Raw genomic sequence first — 16,428 nt, 5'->3', positions numbered from 1 at the left:
ATATGTATATATGTGTGTATATATATATATATATGTATATATGTGTGTATATATATATATATATGTGTGTGTGTATATATGTATATATATATATGTGTATATATATATGTGTGTATATATATATGTATATATATGTGTATGTATGTATGTATATATATAAGTGTATATATATGTGTGTATATATATATGTGTATGTATATATATGTGTATATATATATATGTGTATATATATATGTCTATATATATGTATATATATATATGTGTGTATATATATACATATATATACATATACATACACATATATATATATACATATATATACATATATATACACATATATACATATATATACACATATATATATATATGTGTATATATATATGTGTGTGTATATATATATATGTGTATATATATATATGTGTATATATATATATATATTTATATATATATGTGTATATATATATGTGTGTATATATATATATGTATATATATATATATATATATATGTGTGTATATATATATATATATATACATGTATATATATGTATATATATATGTATATGTATATATATATGTATATATATATATATATATATGTATATGTATATATATATGTATACATAACATCATCCGTAGGCTCACACAGCTCAGTAACTTTCACCGACTACGTCTAGATAAATGGATGAAAATCCGCTTTATTCGCATCCATTCGTCTTTGCATTGACTTTCATGAAATATACTCGCAACGCTTTAGGTGTGAATGCAGCATAAGTGTTCTCATCACCCCAATCCATCTGATTAAATTAGCAGTCGGCTTAATGGCATGCATCACCCAATGAGATCTAAAATAACAATCTCAACTCTTTCAGAACAAGTAGATCATATATATGTGTACATACATGTATGTGGAGATGACCATATAAGAACTTATATTGTATTTACTCGGACATGGCCAGGGAACGTAATGAACACATCCAGAAGTTTCTTAAGCGCTAAATAAAGTTTACGAACAGCGCGGCATACAGCGGCCTTCCCGATTTTCTGCATCGCCGACACTGTACAACAATGTACCACACTGTACAACAATGTACAACACTGTACCACAATGCAAGGCTCTGCATACAGTCTGTGACAGTCAATGCCCGGCTGGGGCGTGTGGTGTTCAATGTACGGCTCCAGAATAAATGATTCCTTGTGGGCAGAATGGATAGTGCTCGTATAGGAAGTTATCATCATGTGATAACGGATCTAAGCGATCTCGAAGAACTCCCGCTAACCACGTTAGCCAGGTACGAGAAATAGGGCCCAGGTTGTTTATGTCGTTATGACACAACACTGCAAGCTCCACCAAATTATTATGATGAACATCAATCAATCAAACATCAATATTTATAATCCAATGACGCAAGCCTACCATTTGGTACTATATAGTATATATTGATGACAATACTTTTGTACTTTTACGTAAGTAAGATCATTGTAACACAGTCTTTTAAAACTGCTCTGGTAAATAAATGAATCGTAATCACATTGGTTGTATGAATATGAACGGCGATGACACACTCACGAAGCATGGGACCTGGCTGTGTCTGAAACTGGTCCTGCCCCTTGCTCCTGGGGGCAAGGGGCAGGACCGTCAGGCCCAGACCAGGGCCTGACGGTTATCATCACTGTACTAATGACTACTACTAATAAAGAGAGTTATCATCACTGTATTAATACTAATAAAGACACAATTATCATGACTGTACTAATATTAATAAAGACAGTTATCACTGTACTAATACTAATAATAATAATATGGCTTCTCCTACCATAGCTACGCTGATGACACCCAATTGATCCTCTCGTTTCTGCCATTAGCAGGTCTACCTGCTAATGACATTCGACCTCTGCAGCTCATCCAGAATGCAGCTGCTCGACTGGTCTTTAACCTCCCGAAGTTTACCCACACTACTCCGCTCCTCCGCGACCTTCACTGGTTACCGGTGGCCGCCCGCATCCGCTTCAAAACATTGGTACTTGCGTACCGTGCTGCGAACAGATCGGGTCCAGTCTACATCCAGGACATGGTCTAACCTCACACCCAGGACATGGTCTAACCTCACATCCAGGACATGGTCAAACCTCACACCCAGGACATGGTCTAACCTCACATCCAGGACATGGTCAAACCTCACATCCAGGACATGGTCAAACCTCACACCCAGGACATGGTCTAACCTCACATCCAGGACATGGTCTAACCGTACACCCCAGCTCGTTCACTTTGCTCGGCTTCTGCCAATCGGCTTGTAGCTCCTTCACTTCGAGCTAAACACTCAACAAAATCACGACTGTTTGCTGTGCTGGCTCCTCATTGGTGGAACGAGCTCCCCATTGACATCAGGACAGCAGAAAGTCTCTACATCTTCCGTCGCAAACTAAAAACACATCTTTTTTTACTATACCTTGAATAGGCAAGGTAGCGCCGTGGTAGTACTTTAGTAGCACTTAAATGGCTCTTACTGATAGCACTTTATTGTTCTGAGTTTTGACTCATGGTTTAATGCACTTATTGTAAGTCGCTTTGGATAAAAGCGTCAGCTAAATGGCATGTAATGTAATGTAATAAAGACACAGTTATCATCACTGTATTAATAATAATAAAGACACAGTTATCATTACTGTATTAATACTAATAAAGACAGTTATCATCACTATACTAATACTAATAAAGACAGTTATCATCACTATACTAATACTAATAAAGACAGTTATCATCACTGTATTCATACTAATAAAGACACAGTTATCATCACTATATTAATAAAGACACAGGTATCATCACTATTAATACTAATAAAGATACAGTTATCATCATCAGCTACAGCACTGTCAGTTAGACATCTGGTGTAGAAACTTTTGACTAACGGTGTACACTCCGGGAGTATGAACTCAAAACTTATGAGGTAATGGTCTGACAGAAGAGGGTTCTGTGGGAAGACCTCCAAATGACCAATGCCATATGCAATAACAAGGTCGAGGGTCCACACACCAAAGCAGTGAGGGGGTTTCTGTACTCTGACAGAAGCCAATCAAGTCCAATAATGAGATAAATGCAGTACTAAGGCAATCATTATCAATATCCACATGAATATTAAAATCTCCTACAATAATAACCTTATCAGTTTTAAGGACTAAACTTGATAAAAACTCTGAAAATTCAGATATAAATTCTGAATATGGACCTGGTGGCCGGTACAGTATAACAAATAGGATTGGCTGTAATGTTTTCCAGGTTGGATGTGAAAGACTAAGAACAAGGCTTTCACATGAGTTGTAGTTTAATTTAGGTTTAGGATTCATTAATAGGCTTGAGTCAAAGATGGCTGCTACTCCACCTCCTCGGCCGGTGCCTCGAGGAATGTGAGTATTACATAAAGACACAGTTATCCTCACTGTACTAATATTAATAAAGACACCGTTATTATGACTGTATTATTATGACTGTGTCTATTAGTTATCATCAATATCAGAGTAGATATTTTCTCTCTGTAGCCGGTTGTTTCATAAACTACATTCTGTATTTATACAAATGTATGCTTATATGTGGACCGGATCAATTTCTACTGGCGTTACTATTATTGTTTAATTATTTGCATCTGTATACTTTGAAATTCTGATTTTGAAGTCTTTTTTAATTAACCCAGAATATGATGATGTTGGAAAGTATTTATTAGGCTAAAGGTTTCGGGGGAAATTGAAATGACATAACTCACCAAACCTGACACTCAGGAATGATCAGCCTCATGTGACTGAATGGAAATTACAGGAAATTACTTTAATTGTATCCATATTAAAAGTTATTGAGGGGAATAAGAGATTGTGATAAGACAAATCTTTCTAATAAATGAAGGAAGTTGTTTGTGGTCCTTTTGTTGTTCAGACTTAAATGTAAATAATATATGCATATGGAGAACAATTTCCGGATCAAGCGAGGAAATGATAAATAAGAGACTTGTTCCCTAACTAAAGGAGAACACTGGTCTCCCTGGTTCAAGGACACTCAATGACAAACTGCCACTATTTGTCTTTTGAAGAACACTTTGATTCCCATATTGTGCTCAGTGAAGCCTAGCATGTGCAGTGATACGTGTTTATTAGATTCTAAAGTGTGTAAATGCGTCACGAATGACCTTTGAATGTTCCTTCTTTATTCTTCTTGACCACAGCTCGGCCTTTTGACACAGTGGACCACAATGGCTTAATCCTCTTTCTGAAGAACTATGTTGGCATCAGTGCTGGATGGTTGATGTCTTATATGTCAAACAGGTCCTTTCAGATGCTTGGAGAGGCCTCCTCTCTTCTGTGGGGTCACCCAGAGATCTATGTTGGGTCCCCTCCTGTTTACCATGAATGGGTTACTGCTGTGACACAATATGTAATTTCATTGCTTCGCAGATGATACCCAGTTGTTCATCCCAATTGAGCCTTACAGCACACAGATCATGTCCTGCCTTGCCGACATAAAACATTGGATGTCCAAAAACCTCCTGGAATTAAATTACTCCAAATCCAAATTGTAGTCTAATAACAACTGCTGGCCCCAGCAGTAGCGGCATCAATAATCTCTCCTCAAGTATTTTGGGGTATTATTTTCTATTCCCTACTGACTTTTGAAAGTTCTGCATGGCTAAATTGAGACAGCTAACCAACAGCAGGTCATTCCTTTCACCTGCAGAGAAAGAGTCCTTCATGCTTTCATCTCTTCCAGACTTGACTACTGAAATGCACTTTATTTTGGTATCAGCAGGCAATACATTCAAAGACTGCAATTGATACAGAACACTGCTGCCAGGCTTTAACTCGTATAGAGAGGAATGACCACATCACACCAGGCTGCCCTTCACTGGTTACAAGGATTTTACAATTTTACTGCTTGTTTTTAAAGCCTTAAACGGCCTGGCTCCTTCCTACATCCTCGATCTGATGACTCCCTGTAAGATCTTCAGGCAGGGCCCTTTTATCAGTTCCAAAATCACGACTGGTCAGTAAAGGTGATGGGCCTTAGCTGTCCGGGCCCCTAAGCTGTGGAACCTGGAGATCAGGCACATTCAGTCCTCTTTTAAAAAATCTCTTCTGAAGAAGAGATTTTTTTAAAGAGATAATAAATAAAAACAGATTTTGTTTGTTGGTTATGTACAATTTTATTTTAGTTCTTTTATTCTGGATCTTATTTGCTTTCATGTTTTCATTGTGAAGCACTTTGTAACTTTGTTTTGAAAGGTGCTATACAAATAAAGTTAAGATCTAAATATGTCCAAAACATTCTGGTTCCCTGATACATCTGTCCTCAAAATACATATTTTTATCAAACTGACATTCATGCACAAACAAACCACCTGTTGGCCAAAGAGTGTATAACAATCTATTACAGATGGTCCCAACCATGTCATCTGGGATACAGGCTACCCTCAGTCGGCTAAAAACATCACTAAAGAACCCTTCATCCAAAGAACCCTTTTTGGAAGGAGTTCTTAAATGATTGTTGAAAGTGTAGGTGTCCAAACGTTACTTAATTAAATAAAAACTATAGTGAAGATGGACAAAGTTTGAAATATAAAAGGAAACTGAAAGGTTCTCTGAAGAACCTCCGAGGTGGGTTCTTGCCATCACCCTCAGAATGTGAAAACAGTTCTGGATAGAACCTAGAGAGAGAGAGTTCTGGGTAGAAACATTGCATCATAGAAGTGTTCTCTGTGGAACCTATCCAAGGGACTTCTGGGTAGAACATTTCACAGAGCATAACCAATCATGTTGGAACCCTCAACCAAGAACCAAAAAGGATGACAATAAGCCGAAGAACTCTATTTAGTTAGTTAACACCTTTATTAAATTAGTGGATGTGCTTATCACCAACCTGGTAACTCTGATAAAGTACATTGTATAAGTTACAACAATTGTAAAGGAAGGAAGTATCTGACTGGCTCTCAATTAAATGAGGGATCCAATACAAGATCTTCCTCCTCATTATGGCTTTGAAAAGTCTTGCTCCAGAATATATTAGTGATCTACACATGCCACCTCTGCTCTGCCCCTCAGGTCCTTAGAACTAGGCCTGGTTCAAGACTGGAAACTTGAAGGGCCTGTGTGTCTTCTGTCCTGTGTCTCAGGCTGTGGACCAGTGTGCCTTGGGACTCTGTTCAAGTCCTATTTAAGAGTTGTTGTGCTTTAGTCTAGTACTGTTTTGTTTTGATCTGGCTTTGTGTTGCATTCATATTTTGTTATTTTAATAAACGTTTGTAATCTAGGTTTTGAAAGGTGCCTTATAAAAAAAACGTTCTTACAATATCTTAGGTTATATGAGGAACCTAAGCTATGAGGAACACGTGACACGCTGTAGGCGTTACCGCCCTCCACCAGGTGGCGGTAGGGAAGCATTAAGGATGCAATGCTGCCCTTAAGACCGCAAACACGAAGAAGCGGATGGAACCATGTCATTTCCAGGATGCGGGGCCATCGTTTTCTCTGAACACCGACGCTGCGACATAAAGCTCCGTTAGTTCCGTATCTCTTGAGCCGGTTCTCGTGTTAGAAGCGCGTTATCTGTGTTGTGTGATCACGCACGTCGAGCGCGCGCCTCCTAAACCATTACAATGAAGAAGAAGAGCTCCGAGAAAAGACGACATGTGGTGGCGTGGGCCAACAAGGCTGAGTGGGACCAGGTCCTGGAGTACCTGTACTCGAAGGACTCCGCCTTACAGAGGTTTGCCCTGCAGAGGATCTCAGCGTGGAGAGGCAGGTACGCCAGCAGTTCCCCCGTGGCGGTGGACTGCACCGCGGACCTGGTGAGGTGCCAGGTGCTGGACAGGTCCGGACAGCTGGACGGAGAGGATCTGGTCCTGCTTTATGGAGCAGGCCTGGTGAGGTTTGTCAATCTGATCACCGAGCGGCAGCAGGGGAGAACAGCCCGCCCTCTGAGGCGGCTGGCTGGGAACCTAAACATCCCAGAGTGGGTCGTGAACCTGAGGCATGACATCACGCACCGGAAGCTTCCAACCTTAAAATGGTGTCGAAAGGGATGCAAGGTGGTTCTGGAGTGGCTCCAGCAGGAATACTGGTCCAGGCAGTTGGGAGGAGGGCCTAATGAGGACTGGGACTCTGAGTCGGATGGAGAGGATGAAGAAGTCGACCTCAAACGCCATGGTGATGAGCTCATCGCAAGGCAGAAGAAGATGGAGGCCTACAAGACCGCACGGGAGCTTCTGATATCCTTTGAAAAGGAGCAGTACCAGGCTTTGGATAGACTCCCTGAGGACAAAGAGAAGAACCTGTGGCCAGCCCCCTTTGCAGACATGAGCTGGTTACTCGGTGAGATCAAGCAGTTTGCTGTGCAGTCGAGTAATCTGGTGATTGATGTGTTGCTGGAGGACGGATTTCTAGTTCCGACTGCGGAACAACTGGAGACGTTGGGCTGCGACGCTGCCTCTGACAACGGCGGTGCCACTGAACCCAGACTTGCTCAAGCCTTCCTGCGTTTCTGGCTGCCGCTCCTGAAAATACTCAACTCAACGTCCTTTATTCACCTCCTCCTGGAGAAGCTGTTTGTCGAACTGAAGCTGCTCACCAAAGAGCAGAATACTCACAGGGCTTTCTACATCGCGGCGTGGATTTCAGAAATCATTGTCTGTAACAGCAACAAATTTGAATACCACTTTGAAACGAAGGGGCAGAAGAAGGCCAGAATGAAGGACAGGGTCTTTGTAAACCGCATCCAGCTGAGGTGGCAGCAGCTGCTCTCGGCATGCCTGGATTCTCCCTGTGTCAGCACGCCTCACTTGCTCCAGTTGATCCTGGACGACATGGAGCATCCCCTCCCTCTGGAGACCCGACAGAAGCTGCTCCGGCTCTGCTCCATCTACACACAGGACACACACTGTGAGTCCGACACCCCCCCGCAGCGAAAACAACAGCCCATATACACACTGGAGAGCTTGCACGAGAAGCTGCAACATTCGCGGCGCCTCAACCATCCTCGGCGTTCGCCGGCCGAGGCAGAGAGGAGCGAGTCCTCCCAGGAGTACAAATGGGCGGATGGTCAGGCTGAAAAGGCCAAATTGCTCCGAGGCTCTCCGTGGCAGGTGTGCAATGACAAGGTGTTGTGGAAGAACTACCCTCTGGGTAAAGTCCCTGGACAGTCGGATGACCCTTCACGCCTCATGGTGGAACACTACTCCACAATGACTGTCTTTGACCAGCCGGTGGAGCTGGAGAGCAGCGCAGCGCACAGCATCCCAGGAAGCTCGCCTCCAGTGAGGACAGCTGGCGGGCTTCTTTGGAACCACAGTGACATCAATAAGCTGAAATCTGGACTGCAACTTTTTTGAGTTGTTATATAGCTGGCAAATAAATTCCTTTAGCTGCTGGTTCAATAATTAACTTAAGTTCCAGGTTGTTTTGAAACATGTTTAAAAGAAACAAAATTCTCCAACAGGTCAACATTTATCTGAGTTATTCAACAGGAAAGAACGGTCAACAGTCATAGGTTGCAGCTACCAAAAAGTGACCAATTGTTTCATATATGGCTTTTTTAAAATTATCACAAATTATGTCATCAATTAATGAAATGTCAGAAACTAGTGAAAACAAGTCCATAATAGTTTCCCAGAGCCCAAGGTGACTTCTTCAACTAACTTCCAGGCCACAACTTTTTTTCTCTCTCACTCTCACTCTCACTCTCACTCTCAATCAGCAGAATAGTTGGAGAATGAGTTAGTTGTCAGCTAATCTAAAAGCATTTGTTAAACCCTTTATGTTGTCTACAATATTTTTAATAGGTGGAATTAGTGCAGAAATTCAACACATTATAAAGGGAATAATGTGAGATAATCTGGATATGGTTTATTCATAATGATGGTGTACAGTGAGGTTTTGTGTCACACTTTTTCTTCGGCGCACTTATGGTCAATAAAACATTTGTCTATCAACGAAATTTGACTTATTTTTGAGTGTATGATTCATGGAGCGTTTGTCTAATGTGGAGAACGTCTTTCAGACTGAAAGCAGTACTAACGGGTTGATGACTAACACATGAAATGTAAAACATAACACACTTAAATTATGATGACCTATCTACTTAGATCTTATAAATGAAGATAAGTAGGATAAAGATATTAATTGTACAAGAGTAAAACTTAAATCTTAAAGCACACTCTAACATGTTATATTCTAAACAGCTGTATACAATGTGACGCAACCGTCATGTAACAATTGCCACCTTTATGAAGCTTTGATTTATTGATTTTAGAGGTGTTGGTAGAACTGGTTATGACTGCGCAGCATTGACATGCGCTTGTCATCCGATCACTGAACCCAGGTCAGTGGGACTTTAATTGTTGATCACGTGGCAGGAAGTGTGTGCGCAGAGCCGCTTCTCACCCGAAGCCGCGCCATTGTCCTCCGTTTCTCAAGTTGTGAGCGGTTAAGCAGAAGCGTTCATGACCAGCGCCGTTTCTTTGACTGACTGAGTTACAGTAGTTTCCGGTTTGATTCGTGTTGAATGATATTTAACCGTCCGGTAAGTTGTTGGTTGAATCTGTGCCGTTAAAACATTGCTGCGTCATTCGGTAGCTAGCTGGTTAACGCCTCGTGCCATAAGTTAGCTTGAGTTACCGTGCGCGTGAACGGACCCAAGCGAGCACCTGCTAGTTAACGTTAGTTAGCTAGCTACACCTGTACACGTTAACCAGTTGAACGCGACCACAAGTGACTTCGTGAGTCGGTTAGACGTTCCCCGGGACCTCCAGTCCGGGTGGAGGACGTCTCCTCAAACTGCGAGCTCAATTGCGGCCTGTTGAGGAAGCTCCCGCTCATTTTAGGACGCTTTGTTTAATGAACTCATAACTCACGAGCCTAGTATGTTAGCGTTAAGTGAGCTTCGTTGTGTGTAACTGCCTTACAGAGCATTGTATGCATAGAGCATAAACGTTACTTAACGATGCTATCAGGCTTCAGGAGCACGTACGTTGGGCAGACGTTTAGCCAACACGCACCCTCGCTATGGAGAATATCCAGAGCAAACTAAATATATATGGTACAATGGTCTGTAAGATGCAGTTAAACGTAACGGTAGACCTGATACCATCAGTACGTCCATTTAGTGTCTAGTGTGGCAAGTACGTTTACCACACTCTGCTATAGATTTCTCACTTTCTGAGCCTGTTATAAAAATTAATAAGCACTTAGACCACATTTACTGTGCTACAGTGACTGAAACTTAACAAAATAATCCCTGATAAATGAATTGGTTACTTTCTGCAATATTACACACTTACAGTGCATGTTGTCTCCACAGGTGAGGAATTTCAGGAGATATTCTGGACGGCTTCCCTGCAAGTCCGACTGGCACAATGATCACCAGAAGAAGACGCACGATGAACACCGCGGTGCCGTCTCTGGAGGTCGAAGGGGTGGAGACTGTCGACGATTTCTCAAGTCCATCTGAGGGTTTCCCATCTGATGATATGGACACCGTTGGAGTAGAGCTAGATGACCTATTTGGAATTGAAGACTTAAAATTGACACTTGAAAGAGATACTGCCTCTTTGCTCTTTGACATGGAGTTGGATGATCTTGGTTTCAGCACCAAAGACCAAGATTCAGAGGTAGAGCCTTCAATAGGATCGTCTTCAGATAGAATGTCATCTGACTCGAGGATGAAGATGATGCAAAACCAGTCAAACCACACGATCAACAAAAACGCAGTCGCTGCCAGATTGAATCGTCTCAGGAAGAAAGAATACGTCAACAGCTTGGAGAAGAAAGTCGGCATCCTGTCAACCGAAAACAATGTTCTGCGACAGGAAAACTCTCAACTGACGAAGAGGGTGGAAGAGTTAGAAGATGAGACCAGGTACTTGAGGGCTGTGCTGGCCAATGAGAGCATGTTAGCCCAGCTCTTGTCCAGGCTGAGCGGTGTGAATGGGATGAAATTATCTTCCTCGCTTTTCCAGGGGTGCGACTCGAATGACCACGACTACGCCTTGCCCAGAAAGCGGGTGAAAGTGGAGGAGAAAGAGACAGCAGGCGGCATCTGTCTGCACGTGGACAAGAACCACGTCTCAGTGGAGTTCTGCACCAAGTGTGCAGAGAGTGCGAGCACGTCGATCAAAATGTAGGGTCAAGTACTTACCTCTGTTTTCAGATATTGAGACTTGATATGGCTCTGTACTGAACTTCTTGAGGGTGGAGGAACCCTGTTTTAGTTAAGAATACCTAAGTACTGCTGAATGTGCATGTTCTTGTGTGTGATGATGGATTGAGTACACATTACTGCTAAACCTTGTTGACAGTTTCTTCTAGGTAATGGTTGATCCACCATGCGGGATGAGTGGCTTTCTGCACACCTTTACCTCCTTGACTCCATGGTAAGGATAAGACAAGAACAGACCTTTTTCTAGTTGTTTTTCACAGGCCTGAGACGTTCAGCAGCAACCTTAGTACTTCTGTTTTCATACAGTTCTTCTTCCCAGTTAGTGGATTTTTGAGTACTTTATCATTTATTGTATTCATAGTTTGTTTTAGGAAATGATTTGATTTGAATTAACATCTAACTGAGTTCAATTGAAGTATCATGAATGTTAAGATGACGGTGAAGCTCCACAAAGAGATCTTGTATTGGCTGTCAAATTGGAAATGCTAAAAAAGATTGTAAACGTTTTCTTTTGGAAAGAATGGATCTCTTTGTGAACCGGCGCCATTGTGCAAAAGAATGCTTTCATTTAGCGCCACCTATTTTTCTTTATGCTAAAGTGGATTCTGCTGGTGGAAGGTGAAGAGGCTGGACAAGCTGCCGCCAACGTGGCCTGGTATTTTTTTTAAAGGTAGTATCGGTAACAAATGGTATGCGTGATCATATTTTTTGGGGGGGTGCTTGACTACAGCTGCTCAGTTACTCATGATGTGATGTTATCAGAGACTTGATAGTCTCATAATTATGTTCTGTATATATTGACTTACTGTAATGTATTAAGTAAATACATCCAACACTTTCTGATTTAAGTGCTGAAATTGCCAGCTGTTATGTAACTAAATGTAAATGTGTATATAATTTGAATACATATTGTTTGAGGCAAATGGCTGGGAACAAATGTTGGACAAATAAATCAAATTTTCATTATGTTACTATTATCTACTGTGTCTTGTTCTGTACTTTTGATATTAATGCTTCTCTTTTTCTCTTTCTAAACAGCAAGCTCTCTGCCGATAATGGTCTTGCTTTTCCTGAACATTTGGGTCACGTCTGGTAAAGGTTGTCAAAACAAATGACCAAGACCTCATTTGATGGAAAGCATGCCGTATGCGGGGACCCACAGGGAGTAATCATCCTGCCCATGTTAGCCCATTTACTTCAAACCATAGATGCATACATCAGTCATTTTTCAACAATTTGTTAGAATAGATGTTTTCAGGGCAGTCATTGAAACGTGGCTCAGTTCCAGTAAGGGCTGGTTTTTCCAATGAGCCAGCACAAATGATACCTGGATATCCTTAAGTGGAATGCAGCCATCCTTAAAAGGATAGTTCTGATTAATTTGATGTACTTAATATTCAATGTACCTACAGTAGGTGGTGATCATTTGAAGGAATGGGCAGTACTACCAAGACAAGCAAAGCTTCAGCGTCCTGCTGTTTGATTGTTTTCACTGCTTTACATTGCTGTCAGACCATGTTGCATCCATCTTTGTTCTCTTCAAAGCCGCGAGGCTCCATTGTCAAAAACGGTATGGCTGTGGACATAGGTGTGGAAATATATATACCTTTTTATATAGGTTTCCAAAATACATCCACAGCAGTACATTGCTTTGCTGTAGTATTGCACTGACGATGGAGAAGTAGCTCATACATCTGAACTATCCCTTATATTCAATTATTATTTCTGACGATGACGAGTCGAAAATGTATACTGTGAAAAGGGCTAACTTAATAATTATTGGATGGGCCTAGATCAGTCTGCTTAAGCTGCGTCGTGCGCGCCTTTCTTGTCCTACCTCATAACGGGGGATATAAAACGTTCTACTTGACAAATTACTCCCGTGGGTTCCCAGCAAAACACCCGCCAAGTGTACGGTATATTAAGAGTGTGTACTCTTCTGAAGTCTCCCAGGGTGGAGCTTTCTTTGGTCCAGATATGAATGTACAGTCCTGCATTTTGGGGGAAAGGCTTATTTGCTTTCTCGTTGACAGATGGTACAATCTCTACCATTCTCCTGTCTCTGTTAAAATAAAGCCACAGTCAGCTAGCTTAGCCTTTTTATAGCTACTAGTTGTCTAGTGACTTACTGGAGTATTGTCTCCGTCAGGTTGCCAGGCAACCAGTAGAAACTGAAAAGTTACTGTGTCAAAATTTACATTTTTACACTAATGTTTTTGTACAAATTAGGCAAAGCTGATGTTAAATTAATAATTTCATGTCAAATGGTGTCTGTTAGATTCTGTTAGCGGAGGACAATGTTCAATTTTTTTTGGTTAAACTTGTTCAGTGTAGCTTCATATTGTCATCAAATAAGATAATGACCATTAGCAGCTGAGCAGGAACCGTAGATTTACTTGTCAAATGGAAATTTCACTTGAGATAATAATACATATTTGGGGAGATCCACAAATGGCATATAAACATTCAATAAATGTGTTGTAACACATTATCATGTAGTAAGCAGTAGGACATTTGAAGTGTACAATAATGTACAGCATTTGTCAAGAATTATGACTATGAAGATATTTTACTGTATTACGATATTGTCATTCATTATCTGCAGCCTTATTGTGCCATCAGGAGGAGCTTTAGTTGACAAATGTATTCATGTACACATAAATGCCAACAAATGTATCTGTGATACACTAATAGTTTTTTACAGATTGTAAATGTCATACGGTGTCTTAAAGTGAAATGTTGCGTAATACTGCTAGAAAGTGAAACACTTTAGATGTAAATGTCAGATGGAATCCATCAGATGTTGTCTCAGTTACACAAGCACCGAGTTCATGTGCTCTCCTGCCCTGATGAACATGCAGCCAACAGCTGTTTTCACTGCATTAAAGAGTTTGAGTGCCAGTGGATCTTTATACAGCACTAAATGTGTGTGTGTTATGGCAAACTGACGCACTCATCGGTGTTTGACTGTACGTTGGGCCTGTATACTGAAGTACACAGGCTCAAACCTAGTTTGTTTTCCTCAGACAAACTGAAGCCACAAAAACCTCTTCAGCCCCGTCACCGTGAGACATGATGGAGATGGCTCTTGAACCTGACAGCCTGAGGAGCTTTGGCTCAGCGCTTAGTTAAAGTTTGAGGCCTAAAGCTACACAGCAAAACATGTTTTGGAATAATTTGACGTTACTTATTGTAAATGATCCATCACCATCATGCTTATTGATGGTGTTCATGTGATCACCTCAACATATCTAGAGTTATTAGTTCCAGCTGTGCTCTTCCTGATAAGACATGTGGGGTCCACTTTTATATACGTGTTTGACAGTCAAGCCTCAGTTCCTTCATCCTCTAGACTTCATCACATCCCACAAACGCTCATTTCCAGACACAAGCGATACAGGAAGCTGTTTCCAAATGGCTTCAGTCAGAGAGGTGGGCACCTTTTAAATGCATGATTTAATACTTTAGGAACTATCGGGAACGCACAACAATCAATACTTTCTCATGCTTGAGTTAATACGGGAACAGTATTTGAAATAATGCATAACTAAGGTATCTGAGTTATTAATGAAGTGTGTCTTCACAGTGCATTTAAAGGGTCACGGCAGTACACGTGTATTCTGTTGAATTCCAAGTGTCGTAATAGTCATGAACTAAGAATGACTTTGTTTTGGCCTTTAAAATAAAGAGGTGACCTGGTCTGTCTTTAACTCTGATTTGGGGTCTTCAAGGAAATGTGCACATTTCCAGGTTTATACTTATGTTTTGGGTTTCTAAGGCTTTTAGTGTTATCATACTGTAAGTCTGAATATAACTATTCACCCTCTTGTCTGAAACATTTGTTTTAACAGAACTGAGTTGCTAGGCAACATCCTGGGTCAGCGTTTACGTCCTGTCAGCTGATGTCGTTCACATACACACTTAGAATGTTTAAGTTTACAACTAAACTGGTCTGTAACCTATGAATGCCACCTTAACGTGGTGGAGGAGTTTGAGTGGCTCAGTGATCCTGGGAGCTATGTTGTCCGGGGCATCAGCCCCGGTTAGGGTCTCCCAAGGCAAACAGGTCTCGGGGGAGAGCCCAGACTAAGAGCGGTTCAATAAACCCTGATGATAAGCAGCCCACGGACTGAAGCTACCTTGCCCGGACAAGGGAAACCGGGGCACCCTCCCGGAGCCAGACCCAGGAGGGGAGCTCGTCGGCGAGCGTCTGGTGGCCGGGCTTTCGCCCATGGGGCCCGGTCGGGCTCAGCCCGAAAAAACATCATGGAGCAGCAGTCACCCTGTGGACCCACCACCCGCAGGGAGAATTATCGGGGTCGGGTGCTATGTAGACCGGGCGGTAGTCCTGTTCGTGACCTTCATGGACAGGATATGTCCATAATGTTGCTGTTCATTCTGTACACATGACATCTATTGCATCTGTCCATCCGGGGGAGAGGGATCCTCCTCTGTTGCTCTCCTGAAGGTTTCTTCCCTATCAAAGGTTATTTTTGGGGAGTTTTTCCTGATCCGATGTGAGGTCCTGGGACAGGGATGTCGTATGTGTACAGATTGTAAAGCCCTCTGAGGCAAATTTGTAATTTGTGATATTGGGCTATACAAAATAAACTGAATTGAATTGAATTGATATCTAGGCGCAGCCAGGGGGCGGAGAGGATCCGGTTCGGGAGTCTCGGGATCGCCTCTCTGCTCTTTGCGGATGATGTGGTCCTGTTTGCCTCCTCGGACCGTGACCTCCAGCATTCACTGGGGCGTTTTGCAGCCTAGTGCGAAGCGGCAGGGATGAGAGTTAGCACCTCCAAATCTGAGGCCATGGTGCTCTGCCGGAAACCGGCGGATTGCTCCCTCCAGGTGGGGGCAAACTGCCTACCCCAAGCGAAGGAGTTCAAGTATCTCGGGGTCTTGTTCACGAGTGAGGGTAAGGTGGAGCGAGAGATCGACAGGCGGATCGGTGCGGCTGCAGCAGTAAAACAGGCGCTGTACCGGTCCGTCTTGGTGAAGAGGGAGCTGAGCCGGAAGGCAAAGCTCTCCATTTACTGGTCGGTCTACGTTCCAACCCTCACCCATGGTCACGAACTCTGGGTCGTGACCGAAAGAACGAGATCTCGGATACAAGCGGCCGAAATGAGCTTCCTCCGTAGGGTGGCCGGGCTCAGCCTTAGAGATAGGGTAAGGAGCTCGGACATCAGGGGGGAGCTCGGAGTCGAGTCGCTGCTCCTTCGTGTCCAAAG

At 42.2% G+C, this 16,428-nt stretch overlaps 2 protein-coding genes across 6 annotated transcripts; both read left to right on the top strand.

Annotated features, from left to right (window-relative positions):
- The first annotated feature begins 6,448 nt into the window (after nucleotides 1–6,448).
- On the top strand, nucleotides 6,449–8,974 carry las1l (LAS1 like ribosome biogenesis factor). Its single transcript, XM_034536894.1, has one exon. It carries the CDS (start codon nucleotides 6,639–6,641, stop codon nucleotides 8,367–8,369), a length of 1,731 nt encoding a protein of 576 aa, XP_034392785.1. The 5' UTR covers nucleotides 6,449–6,638; the 3' UTR covers nucleotides 8,370–8,974.
- A 382-nt stretch (nucleotides 8,975–9,356) lies between these two features.
- crebzf (CREB/ATF bZIP transcription factor) lies at nucleotides 9,357–13,870 on the top strand. 5 transcript variants are annotated; one of them, XR_004609723.1, is made up of 5 exons: nucleotides 9,357–9,559; nucleotides 10,337–10,894; nucleotides 10,995–11,155; nucleotides 11,334–11,408; nucleotides 11,794–13,870. XR_004609723.1 is itself a non-coding variant. In XM_034536895.1 (2 exons), the coding sequence occupies exon 2, from the start codon at nucleotides 10,392–10,394 to the stop codon at nucleotides 11,157–11,159; it is 768 nt and encodes a 255-aa protein (XP_034392786.1). In that variant the 5' UTR covers nucleotides 9,391–9,559; nucleotides 10,337–10,391; the 3' UTR covers nucleotides 11,160–13,870. The 5 variants fall into 5 exon arrangements, 1 of the variants encoding a protein (XP_034392786.1); XR_004609722.1 differs by having other exon boundaries at nucleotides 9,380–9,559; nucleotides 10,995–11,408; XR_004609720.1 differs by having other exon boundaries at nucleotides 9,391–9,559; nucleotides 10,337–11,155.
- Nucleotides 13,871–16,428: the final 2,558 nt, after the last annotated feature.

This window comes from Cyclopterus lumpus, chromosome 7, assembly GCF_009769545.1.
Source record: "Cyclopterus lumpus isolate fCycLum1 chromosome 7, fCycLum1.pri, whole genome shotgun sequence".
In the NCBI taxonomy this organism is placed as follows: Eukaryota; Metazoa; Chordata; class Actinopteri; order Perciformes; family Cyclopteridae; genus Cyclopterus; species Cyclopterus lumpus.
Note: the sequence above shows the minus strand (reverse complement) of the source record. Positions and strands in the feature narration are given on the sequence as shown.

What these genes read in the sequence shown, in the direction of transcription:
- las1l (XM_034536894.1), top strand. Translation starts at nt 6,639, where the DNA reads ATGAAGAAGAAGAGCTCCGAGAAAAGACGACATGTGGTGGCGTGGGCC.
- crebzf (XM_034536895.1), top strand. Translation starts at nt 10,392, where the DNA reads ATGATCACCAGAAGAAGACGCACGATGAACACCGCGGTGCCGTCTCTG.